Source organism: Triticum urartu, chromosome 2A (assembly GCF_056163025.1).
Source record: "Triticum urartu cultivar PI428250 chromosome 2A, HENAU_Tu73, whole genome shotgun sequence".
Lineage (NCBI taxonomy): Eukaryota > Viridiplantae > Streptophyta > Magnoliopsida > Poales > Poaceae > Triticum > Triticum urartu.
This window is the reverse complement of record NC_141874.1, coordinates 736175690-736188413: the sequence shown is the minus strand read 5'-3', so window position 1 is coordinate 736188413 and position 12724 is coordinate 736175690. Positions and strand designations below refer to the sequence as shown.

Here is a 12724-nt window from a genome sequence, read left to right as displayed (position 1 = left end):
AGCTCTTCGTTTTTTTTCTAAAGGCAGTTCCATAATATAAGAGCGTTCTTGACATTACACTAGTGTCAAAAAAACACTCTCATATTAGACTATGCAAATTTTGATAGCATATGCAAATTTTGACAGCATACTTTGTCTGGTCCAAAATGGCAAAATGTAATATGCTCCTTGTATGGCGGTTCCAGGTGCGAATACTGCATACATCAGGGTGTTCCGTGACAAGATTCAATTCCCGTCACTTTTTCCGGATTCAGGTAGAAAAGACCCAGAGGAATACTCGAGGGCGGGCAGCGGGTTGGTGATTATGCGGGCGCAGTAGCAACAAGAGGCCAAGCAAGGGAGGGACGGCATGACCACGACTGCGGATCTGCTCCGCCGCTAGCTTGCTACCTCGCCGCCCCGGCCGGCGCCCTCGCCGCCGGCCGATCCCCTCACCGTCCTCCAGCGCGCCGCCCCCTCCTCCATGGTGAGACCTTGGCTGACTGACAATCAATTCCCGCCCTCTCCTTCGCTGCATCTGATTTCGTCCGCTTCTTTTCTTCTGTTTTTCCATGCTCGACCAAATCCAATCTGGTTGATGCGATGCCGAGTTCGCGGCGAGATTCAGTGCGCGGAAATTGTGAAGTGTTTGGCGCATAGATTGGAGTGTAAAATTTTGATTTTTTTTGGTTGTTGGCCGGCAGGCGTGATCCGATGATAGCAACGAGAGCACGCCTTCCCCTGCTCTCCCTGACGGCGTCGGCGCGCGGCGGGCGCACCAAGCGGAGGAGGAAAGGGAGCGGGAGCGGCCGCCATGTCCCCCAACCTGGAGGGCACGCTCAAGAGCCAGGTGCCGGCGCTGCTCCTCCGGCGCCTCTTCGGCGCCGGGGCGCGCCGGGATGAGGCGGCGGCCACTCAGCACCACCGCCGCCAGGCGCCGCGGCCGTCGCCTTCGCCGCCTCCGGCAGGGAGGCGGCGGGTGTTCGTGCAGACGGAGTCCGGGTGCGTGCTGGGCATGGACCTGGACCGCGGCGACAACGCGCACACCGTCAAGCGCCGGCTGCAGCTGGCCCTCAACGTGCCCACCGGCGGCACCTCGCTCACCTTCGGCGACCGCGTCCTGGAGAACGACCTCTCCTCCGTCCGCCACGACTCGCCGCTGCTGCTCACCCGCAACAGCATCCACCGCAGCTGCTCCACCCCGTGCCTCTGCCCGGTCTCCGAGGACTTCGAGCAGAAGGACTGCAGCGGCCTGGTGGAGATACTCGGGTCGTCGAGCGGCAGCGTGAGGCGCCTCGTCGACGACGTGGCCACCGGCATAATGAGCGGGCTGGATCCGGTCCCCATTGACAGTGGCCTTGGCGGCTCCTACTACTTCAGGAATGATGAGGGCGACAGAGTCGCCATTGTCAAGCCCACAGATGAGGAGCCCTTCGCCCCGAACAACCCAAAAGGGTTCACCGGGAGAGCGCTTGGCCAGCCGGGACTGAAGAAGTCCGTCCGGGTAGGGGAGACAGGGTTCAGGGAGGTCGCGGCGTACCTGTTGGACCATGAGAATTTCGCAAATGTTCCCGCAACGGCTCTGGTGAAGATAACACACTCAGTTTTCAATATCAACCGTCCGATGAATGGCGGCACTCCGGCTCATGACCATAAGCCGCAGGTCACCAGTAAGATTGCTTCATTTCAGCAGTTCATCGCTCATGACTTCGATGCCAGTGACCACGGCACTTCAAGCTTCCCGGTTGCTGCCGTTCACAGGATCGGCATATTAGACATCAGGATTTTCAACACTGACAGGCATGGTGGTAATGTCCTGGTGAGGAAGCTTGATGGAGGCACCGGCCGCTTTGGTTGCCAGACAGAGCTCTTCCCAATTGATCATGGTTTGTGCTTGCCGGAGAACTTGGAGGACCCTTATTTCGAGTGGATACACTGGGCACAGGCGTCAATTCCGTTCTCCGAGGAAGAGCTCGAGTACATTAGCAAACTTGATCCAATGAGGGATGCTGCAATGCTGCGCGGAGAACTGCCCATGATACGCGAGGCTTGCCTCCGAGTGCTTATTCTATGCACAATCTTCCTCAAGGAGGCTGCTGCTTTCGGGCTTTGCTTGGCAGAGATAGGTGAGATGATGACCAGGGAATTCAGAGGAATGGAGGAGGAACCCAGCAAACTGGAGCTTGTGTGCATGGAAGCCAGGAGGAAAGTAGACGAATGGGAACCGTTCTCCCCTAGTGTTGAACAAGGAGAGGACATGGATTTCCAGTTCTCGATGGATGTGTTAGGAGGGTACAGTGATGTGATTCGATCGCCAAGATTCAATTGCTCGGGCTTGAAGGGCAGCTTCAGAAACCCTCTGACAAAGCTCGTGGAGAGCATGAACGAGGACGGTGATGATGAAGAAGATCGAAAGGAGCCTTCCATGCACTCATCTGATCGGTTCTCATCTGCTGAGTTCAATACGCCCAGTCTTCACAGAACCACCAGTTCAAAAACTAGTTCAAACAGCAGCATGCACGCCCCGAACAGGAGCGCGGACGAGCAGCTCCCATCGAGCTTGTGCTTTGTCAGGTTGTCGGACATGAGTGCAGAGGAGTGGCACATCTTCGTCAAGAAGTTCCAGGAGCTGCTGAAAGAAGCGCTGGAGGAATGCAAGGCGGCCGCGGGGCAGCGGATGAAGCAACGGCTGGGCACCTCCTGCAAATTTTAGCTAGGTCCATAGAGCAGCAGAGAAGAAATAATGTATTGTTGCCCGTGTTGCTTTTGGAGCTAGTGCAGCAAAGATCATATCTACTACTACTTCGGCCGATGTTGCAGTGTAACTGCCTCAAGTTATGTTCATCAGGTAGATGAGACCAAAGGCTGGTGATGGGTGTGGAGAACCACTACGCACGTTTACAGTTAATGTTAATTAAAACAGAGTTTTGCATAATAAATGCTTGGCAGCTTGTGTATATTGTGTTAGATGCTACACACCAAGAGTGCTATTCGTTGGCTGTTGCTGAACATTCTTTGTGTTGTGCTGTGAGCAGTGTAAATATGAAACTCTGATGTAAAATGCTTACCTGGTGTTGAACATCTTGGATGAAATCTGTCTTGCAATGGTTCTGATATACAAATTTCTTCGCGTTCAAATCACCTGGTGTTGTCTTTTGGAATTGGCAAGTTGTTTGTCAACTCGCAAAGATCAGTTGAAAAATGTAAGAAATAAGAAATGAGCTCTTTTTCTTGCTGCTGTTACCTTGCATAATTGCAGACAGAGAGCGGCATATCTTAATCACAGGTGCATTATGCCTTCTGTTGGCAATAATAGGGCTGACAGCAGCACCCAAGCTAATTTCAGTTGCCAAGGCCGGACTGTACAGTGCTCCCTTTTGATGGATTTAAATAGAAGATAAAGAACAGAGATAGATAACCTGCAGCAGATAGTCATGGATGCCCCTAATATAATGATACAATTACTAGTTGTTCATACTATCTGCCCCAAGATTAATTTGAGCATTTGACATAACCAGTTCTGAAGCCAGTTACTGATTAACAACATATGATCAGGCTAACAAGAATATTTTATAACCAGTAAAATAAACAAACAATCACCAACAAATAAATTAAAAAAAACAACCACCTGGCTGTTGACCATGGATACTGCTCATTCTTGATAAGTTGCAATCGAAGCAAATAAGAGGGAACATAAAGTAGATCTTGCAACGAATTGAATATCAGCAGTCGTGCAATCATGATGGCTGACCTGTTACATGTTACAGACATAGCACTATCAACCAGCCCTCAAGCACAGTGCCAACATGCATAGCGGTACAACTTAGCAACTCTATTTGTCAATCAACAGCTTGACTGATGTCTACTAGCTGGGAAGATCAGAAGAGTTTGCTGTTTCCTTAAATAACAAAAAAATTAGCCTAAACCAGGTAGATGGAATATGTGCCAGCACATATGCAGCATTGGACTAAATAATAATCTCGTCCACACACTGGCACCAGCATTACAATCTTACATGAGAGCTAGCTACCAAACTCCGAGAAGTTAGTTTAAAGCAACCAGGTAGCTGGTTTACATTTTTAGCAAATGAAATGGAAACGCAGATCTGCACTTACATAACATGTCTTATCTTTCCAGATGCAATTATTTACAGCATAACTTTGTCTTCATTCGGCATCGCAAAGCAGCAAGCTAGCAACCAAATGTATTTTAGTAGCCAGTATTATTGAAAGCCTTCAATCAGCATCTCACTAAGAAGAACACTTATCATCCAGAACACAAGCAATAATACAAAAGATTGACAAAGGTCATCCCAGAACAATTTTGTCTCTTAGAATACTTTATCTCTTTGGCCATGTTACTCTCAAAGCAAATAACAGCTTAAGAGAGTGCTTAAGTAGTGGTAAAGTGTCTGGATCCCAGGGCAGGCATTCAGAACTCATATACTTGATTTTTTTTCAAGAACTGATAATGCATCACGTTTGTATTATATTGTTTTGCATAGCAAACTGCAGAAGCAATTTCAGTTAATGCTACGGAAATTGGAAAATGTGCTTTGGGCATGGAGTACGTGATCCTAGGAACCTGAAAGCCATAACCTGTATATGTTAAAGCTACACAACTTAGAAAATGTGTTTTGGGCTTTGGAGTAGATGAAACCTGAAAGCTGTAACCTTTAGGTGTCAGTGGGACATTCACTTTCAAGGGTTGATTTGTTGGTGCAGAAAAATTGCAAACATTTTGTAAAATGTATAGCTAATTAAGGACGCTCTTTATAATGCCTTTGTGGAATCACTGGCAAACAACTAAACCACACTGAGCTTAAATGAAGTCATCGTATCTATTCAGGAGGACTCAATTCACCATCTAAAAGCAGCAAGCCAGCAACCAAATGTATTTTCGTAGACAGTATTATTGAAAACCTTCAATTCAACATCTCACTAAGTGGAACATATATCGTCCAGCACATGAAGCAATAACATAAAAGATTGACAAAGGTCATGCCAGAACAATTTTGTCTTCTAGAGGACATTATTTCCATTTCATTGGCCATGTTACTCTCACAAAAAGTAACAGCTTAAGAGAGTGCTTAAGTAGTACAGGTAAAGTGTCTTGGATTCCAGGGCAGGCATTCAGCACTCATATACTTGAATTTTTTTTAGAACTGATAATGCATCATGTTTATATTATACTCCCTCTGTAAAGAAATATACGAGCGTTTTGATCTAAACGCTCTTATATTTCTTTACAGAGGGAGTATTGTTTTGCACAGCAAACTGTAGAAGCAATTTCAGCTAATGCTACGGAAATTGGAAAATGTGCTTTGGGCATTGGAGTAGATGATCCTAGGAACCTGGAAGCTATAATCTTTATATGCCAGTGGAATATTAATGTCACACAAGTTAGAAAATGTTCTTTGGGCTTTGGAGTAGATGGGCATTGGAGTAGATGATCCTAGGAACCTGGAAGCTATAATCTATATATGTCAGTGGAATATTAATGTCACACAAGTTAGAAAATGTTCTTTGGGCTTTGGAGTAGATGAAACCTGAAAGCTGTAATCTTTATGTGTCAGTGGAACATTCACTTTCAGGGGTTGATTTGTTGGTGCAGAAAAATTGCAAACATTTTGTAAAATGTATAGCTAATTAAGGACGCTCTTTATAATGCCATCGTGGAATCACTGGCAAACAACTAAACCACACTGAGCTTAAATGAAGTCCATCGTATCTATTCAGAAGGACTCAATTCACCATGCATACTCCCTCTGTCCCGAATTACTTGTCTTAGATTTGTCTAGATACAGATGTATCTAGGCACGTTTTAGTGTTAGATACATCCGTATCTAAACAAGTGTGAGACAAGTAATTTAGGACGGAGTTAATACAAAACAAAAACATGTTGCCTCATTCTGTTACAGGTATGCATATCAAAGCTGAGAAGGACTAGACAGTTTTCTATGTCGATACACCATATTGTTGATATTCCAATGAAACCATTCAGGTATCATATGCTCACTCGTATGGTTAACTCCCATCACAGATCAAGTGAACTCGTGTTTTTAACTTAAAAGAAAATACAAATCAAACACTATTCGGATAAAACAGCACAAGATCCTTTTCATTTCAGATATGGAAATGGAACCACTTACAAGTCACTGTTTGCTAAAAAATGGGAATGGGAACAGACAGACCTCCAGTTGTATTTGTAACGATACTTCTAACTGCTGAAGTAGTGAAGGATCTCTGATGGCATGACTTGAGAAAATTGGTGGCTCAAGTCAAGTACTAGAAATGTTGTAAATTATTGACTCAAAGAAGACACTATTCACCTAGCACTTGCCAATTGATACAGCTAACAGGAATGATCCAATAGAACATCAAACAGGCATCTGGATGCCGAACTCCAAACCTAAAAGCATCTGAGCTGAAATCTTCACAATGCAGCTCAACCATCAATAGATCGATGTGTCAAATCTTGGCTCATAAAAGCAGAACTGGGTATTGCACAATTGGCTTGCACAGCCAGCAATCCACGACCAAGCCTTCTTGTCGACATCGTATAGGAGACCTCTGCCCTGGTTCCACGACGTGAAACAGATGAGGTTGTCCTGCCCAAAGCACTCAAATCTTTCAGCAGAGAGCCTCAACAGAGCCCTGAAGTACTTGGGAGGCATCCTGCTGATTTCCACCCATACAGTCCTGCCATGATCCAGCTCCCAGATCCTCATACTCTGCAGCGTGCTGTAAAGCCCGATCCTCCCCACTAAGAAGAGCCTTTTGCGAGCTCCAGCGACGAGATACCCATCGAGCAGCGACCGTGGGAATTTCGCTGGTATATGCTCCCATTTGCCCGCATCCACTCTGTACATCATCAGCCCGAGCGGCGAGAGCGTCTCCAGGTACAGCCGGGAGTCGCAGAAGGCCATCTTGGAGGAGCAGAGGTTCTCGGCGGGCATCATCTGGTGCACTGACCATCTGTCCGCCTTGGAGTCGTAGACCTCGGTGGGGAGCGTCTCCCCGTAGACATCGCTGGTGGCGATGACCTTGAAGGAGCCGAGCTTCCGGTCGACGGCGAGCACGAGCTGGCGCTGCTGGTTGTGATGCATCTCCGGGAGCACCCGCCAGGCCTGCGTGAGCGGGTTGCAGACGAGGGTGCGGAAGACGGAGGAGGCGTCGAAGCCGGAGAAGCAGACGAGGCCGCCCGAGGAGCCGACGAGCCAGAGGTCCCAGGCGGGGAGGAAGGCGAGGGGCAGCCGGTAGCGCGCGCGGAGGGGCAGGCTGAGCGCGGCGCAGTGGGCGGGGGCGGGTCCGCCCCGCGCGAAGGCGAGCACGCAGGGCCCGTGGGAGGGCGCGGCGGCGTGCGCGGCGAGGAAGGCCGGGTCGCGCGGGACCGCGGCGGCCCAGCGGCGGGAGACGGCGCGGAGGCGCGGGAGGAGGAAGGGCGGGACCCGGGCCAGCACCTCGAGGAGCAGGTCGTCCGGGAGCGCCGCCCAGACGTCGGCGTCCATGGGCACGTCGGCGGGCGGGGCCGCGGCGGCCGAGGGGGCGGGCGTCGCGGAGCAGGTCTCCTCGTCGAGGCCCCGCGGCCGGGTGCGGGGGCGCGACGGGCTGGTGGGGCGGGCGGCCGCCGCCGCCGCGCGCGCCCCCGCCGACGCCGCCGCGGTCAGCCGCGCCGCCAGCTCGCGCATGTTGACGTCCATCGCCGGGATCGGAGGGGGCGGGGATCCGGCCGGGGGGGTGGGGGGAGAAATCTCGAATTCCGCTGGGGTCGCTGGGCTCTCCCCTCTCTCTCTCTTTTTGGACGGAGTCGACGGGCCGGCGGGCCCCACCCGCGGCGAAACGGGGGAGCACGACGCCGGGGGTGACGGAACGGAACGGAGGGGAGCGGGGCAGCGGATTCCGTTACGTTTTCGGCGCGTTTGGAACGGAACGGGGTGTGGTTGGTCGCCGTCGCCTGGCTGGGCAAACCGACCGGCCGGGAAATGAACGACCTCGATAAACCTGAGACCGGTGCGTGGGGGAACCGGACCCTGTAACATTGAAAAGGATTGTCACGGTGCTACCATGTTAGCCTAGTGTAAAATGAAGAAGGAAAGTTAGGGACTGTTAGTAGATAGTTAGTAGGTTGTTTAGTGTTGATATTTATTGTAGATATAAATAATTTAAATTTAATTTTATTTCACCATCAGTTTGTTTGCATGTAATTCCTATAAATGTACACGGTAGATCATCAATTTGCAAATTAATTTAAATCATTTTAATCATAATCATATGAATAGAAAGAAGAAAAGTTAGAGTATTGTAGCTTCTCTAACATTTCTTCTCAATGTTAGAGGATCCGGTTCCATGCGTGGGAGGGCTGGCCGGAAACAATTGTTGCTGGAACAAACGAAGGGACAGGCTGATGATGATTTTTCGGGTAGAAAATCCAGTTTCTAAAGGTTTGTGTCGGATTTCGGGTTCCGGCAGACCCTTGAGGTTCGAACACTGGGATGCGCGCGTAGATTTCGCCTTCTACCTACCTGCACCGCTCCGCCTCGCTAAGATCTAAGCTATGGAAAGAACAGCACAAGAGACACAGGGTTTATACTGGTTCGGGCCACCGTTGTGGTGTAATACCCTATTCCAGTGTGTGGTGTGGTGGATTGCCTCTTGGGCTGATGATGATGAGCAATACAAGGAAGAACTGCCTCGTGAGGGTCTGTTCTTGGCTGGGGCGACGAACTGCTAGGAGGAGTTCAGTCACCCTTCTCTCTCTCTCTCTCTTCTCGATTGCGATCCGATCTTTTTTACCCTGTGGGTGGCTAGTCCTATTTATAGGCAAAGGCCCTCGGCCTCTTCCCAAATATTGAGCGGGAAGGGCGCCAACAATTGGCCACTCTGAAGGGGAACATCTAGTACACTTATCCTGACTAAAGTTGGTCCTCGCCTGCCAAAGACTCTGGTGGTGACGCTGGCTTGGGCTCCACAATGACTTCCTCCCTGCCGTTGGACTGGTCTTGGTCTCGTTGCACCGAAACGGGTGCCTTTGCTTGATGCTCTCGCCTGCGCTTGCTCCCTTTGCACCAAAGAGGAAAGGAGGACACTGCGCGGCTGGCGCCCGCCTGGCGCCTTTGGTCATCATGGCTTCCGTCACGGGCACCTCGTGAGGTACCCTGCCTTGATCTCTCCGCCTCCTCGCGAGCCAGCCTGATGAGGCCGTGCCTGAGGAAGCTCCGTGTCGTCCGCCCCACGAGGCTTGGCCCCTCGCAAGGGTCTTGGGTCTGTGTTGATGAAGACGGGTCGTGCTGGGCCCCCCTTTGAGCCACGCCGCAGGCAGGCAAGTCTGGGGACCCCCGTTCCCAGAACGCCGACAGTAGCCCCCGGGCCTAAGGCGCGCCCGAACTTGGCCGTGCAGGGAGGCGAAAGGGTAAGTGCGAAGCGCCGCGGGCCCTAACAGCCTGCGGCCTTGGGCGCCGCGTGGCGGTTGATTGGACGTGGGCGTCTCCACTTCCCCACGGCGCCTCGGCAACTGCACGGATTGGACAAGTCCCTGCATGCAAAGCGGGTCATGATTACCTGCGATCGTGGGGGCTGACGGTTGGCCCTCGCCGGTTATAAGTACGGATCGGCGCGCGCCCTTCCAGTTCATTCCCCCTTGCTTCTCCTTCTTCTTCATGGCCCCGTCGAGGAGGTTCTCGGCCGCAGAGAAGGGGAAGGCTCGCCAGGTTGAGCCTGCCTCTCCCCCGCCCAAGCGCGGCCGAGGGCGCCCTCGCAAACATCCTGTGGCCACCACGGCAGCTCCCCGCGGCCGTGGAGACGATTTCCAGCATGGTGACGGGCGGACTGCTGCGGCCGGGGGGCGCGCTTCGGTCGCGCGTTCCCCTAGGCCGCGCTTTCGCGCTGCAGAGGTGCTGCCGGAGTTCGTTGTGTGGTCGGCGGAGCCGACTAGCACCCGGCTTCAACTTCCTCGCTTCCTCCTCGGCGAGCTCCCGGCCGGCGCCTCGGGCGGCCTCTGGCTTCAGGCAGACGGCTGCTGCAGCCGGGCCTCATGGGCTTCACTGAAGGTCTCCGCAGCCGGGAGCCTGGCCTTGACCCGCGGTTGGCAGACGTTTGCCCGCGCGCGTGACCTGAGCCATCGGTGCACCCTGCACTTCAAGTTTGACGGCGATACCACCCTCTACGTGAGGGTGTTTGGGGAAGATGGTCGCCGCACAGGGTGCTGCCCTGAGGACGACGACCGCGGCCGGGAACCCAGCCCCGGCGATGATGGAGAGGACAGTGCTCGCGTGATTGGCGGCGCTCAGGGTTCCCCAAGCTTCACCGGTTCTTCTTCAGGCGGCGACTCTTCTAGCGATGGCCGCAGTCAGCCTCCACGCCGTCGTACCTGCTTGGGAGGGGGTAGCGTGTCTGCCCGCCGTCGCGCTTCGGTGAAGCGCGAGAGGGAGTCTGCCTGAGCCCCGGAGGCAGCTCGAGTCTTCCCTGCAGGCCGGTGTGAGGCGAGCTGCGCCTGATTTGTTCTTTCTTTTCCTTTTTCCTGCGTAAAAAGACAGTAGCATGGAGCCCCGCGGGGGTGTGTTTCGGTTATTGCTGTTAATCATCGCTTTACTTCCGTTATCGTGCCTTCCGGCTACGTGCCCGCGCGTGGATAGTTCCCGGCCCCAGCCGTGGGGGGGGGGGCGACCGACCCAGGCCCTGTGTTCGTGTCGCGGTGCCCGTGGGGCACGGACTGGAGGGGTGCTCCTGTAATGGACCCAGGTCGCGAAACCTTTGAACGACTAGGACAGGAACACTCGCGAGGGCGCTCGGCTGCCCCCCTCGCGAGGCCTTGCATAAGAGAAATCGAGGCAGGAGAGTGAAAAGTCGAAGAACCACGAGCCAAAGACGGCAACAACTTCAATAAAACTTCGAATGAGAATGAACAAGCCAACTGCGGAAAGCAAATGAAAAAGCCGCGTCCGACACCTGATCTAGTCTTCGACGTCTTCTCACCAGCGCGGAGCTAAGTGCTGCCACTGGGCGTGGGAGGGAGCCCCAGGGCCTGAGGCCGGCGCTCCTGAGACTCCGGGGCGTGTACAGCCCCAACTTATTATTACGTGAGAGTGTCACGGGCGGCGAGCTTCACAGGCGTTGGCCTTCTTCACAGGCTCCGGGCCTTTCTTGGGGGAGGCAGGCTTCACGGGCATTTGCCCTCTTCACAGGCTCCGGGCCCTTTCCAAAACGCGACAGCTTCATAGGCATTCGCCTTCTTCACAGACTCCGGGCCTTTTCCAAAACGCGACAGCTTCACAGGCATTCGCCTTCTTCACAGGCTCTGGGCCTTTTCCAAAACGCGACAGCTTCATAGGCATTCGCCTTCTTCACAGACTCTGGGCCTTTTCCAAAACGCGACAGCTTCACAGGCATTCGCCTTCTTCACAGGCTCTGGGCCTTTTCCAAAACGCGACAGCTTCACAGGCATTCGCCTTCTTCATAGGCTCTGGGCCTTTTCCAAAAAGGATAATCTTCACAGGCATTCGCCTTCTTCACAGGCTCTGGGCCTTTTTAGGGGTAGAACCTCCAGAGGTGCTGGATGTTCCATGCGCAAGTGTCGTGCCGTTTGGGAGCAGCTCCGTCAGTTGGCGTCAGTTGAGCGGGCAACTAGGTCAAACACATTAGCCGCGAAGGAGTGGATTCATTCAAATAGATGTTGGGAAGGCGGACATCACTGGGTCAGGCCCGAGCGACTTGGGGATGATGCAGCCCGTGGGGCGCCCCCAACAAAGTAAGCTAACAACATGAAATAAAAGGGATACATGCCGCAGGGACGGACCCACGCGGCCTGGGAATAATGCAGCCCTGAGGGGCGCTCCCAGCTGGAATGAAACTTGAAAGATGTCACCTGATGATGTCGAGGACGAAGGAGTGTTGGTGTAGCAGACTCGGTGGGCTGCGGAAACCGATCCTCACGAGCCCCCAGGCCCAGGGGCCTCGGGAGGCTCCGGAGGCGCTGGTGGCTCCTCGCGGACCATCTCCATCTCCGCCAGGGCTGCGGAACGCCTGGCCTCTTGAGCCTCCATGATACCTCTCATGAGGCGCTGGTACGTGGCAGCCGCGTTCGGCAAGCCGTAAGGCATGCGAACGTAGTTGTGGGGTGGACCTTCGCAGCGCCCCACTCGCGAGGGCCAAAGGCGCTCCAGAGAGGCGACTCGATTGAGCCCTGGTATGTCGATGCAGATGCGCAGCCCACCATCCTCGCCTGGATGGGGAGCCACAACTGGTAGGCGGCGGCATCCTTTCATGACTCTTGACTCTTGTAGCTCCTGAATGGCCTTGCTGACGAACTCCTGAGGGTCTGGCTCTCCTTGCCTTACTCCTTCTTAAGGGAAACGTGCTTCGAAACACGCCTCCATGTGGTGCCCAAGCGCCTCCCTCGTGACCTTAGCCAGGTCGGTGGCCCTCCAGGGGAGAGCCCCCGAGCCCTGCCTGAGGAGGGCGCCGGGCACGCTTTCCTATGCGATGGAAGGAGGTCCCCCCTGGGCAGGCGCGGGCCCTGAGGGGCCTGCCTCCTGAGGGGTCGGGCCGGACGATGTCTTCTTCTTCTTGGGGGCGGTCTCGGGAAGCCTCCTGCTTCCGCGATCCGGGTCTTCCAGTGATGCATCCTGAAAGGCTCGTTCCAGGGAACACACTGCGTCCTTCTCTTCACAGGGCACCGTGATGACTCCGCCACTTCCTGGCATCTTGAGGACGTTGTAGCCGTGGTGAGTTACGGCCATGAACTTGGC

At 53.5% G+C, this 12724-nt stretch overlaps 2 protein-coding genes across 2 annotated transcripts; one reads left to right on the top strand and one right to left on the bottom strand.

Annotated features, from left to right (window-relative positions):
* Positions 1-257: 257 nt before the first annotated feature.
* LOC147987398 (phosphatidylinositol 4-kinase gamma 6-like) lies at positions 258-3072 on the top strand. Its single transcript, XM_087545295.1, has 2 exons — positions 258-466; positions 684-3072. Exon 2 carries the CDS (start codon positions 794-796, stop codon positions 2690-2692), a length of 1899 nt encoding a protein of 632 aa, XP_087401421.1. The 5' UTR covers positions 258-466; positions 684-793; the 3' UTR covers positions 2693-3072.
* A 3006-nt stretch (positions 3073-6078) lies between these two features.
* On the bottom strand, positions 6079-7816 carry LOC147987397 (Galactose oxidase/kelch repeat superfamily protein). The gene has a single exon (XM_087545296.1). It carries the CDS (start codon positions 7679-7681, stop codon positions 6434-6436), a length of 1248 nt encoding a protein of 415 aa, XP_087401422.1. The 5' UTR covers positions 7682-7816; the 3' UTR covers positions 6079-6433.
* Between the last annotated feature and the right edge of the window lie 4908 nt (positions 7817-12724).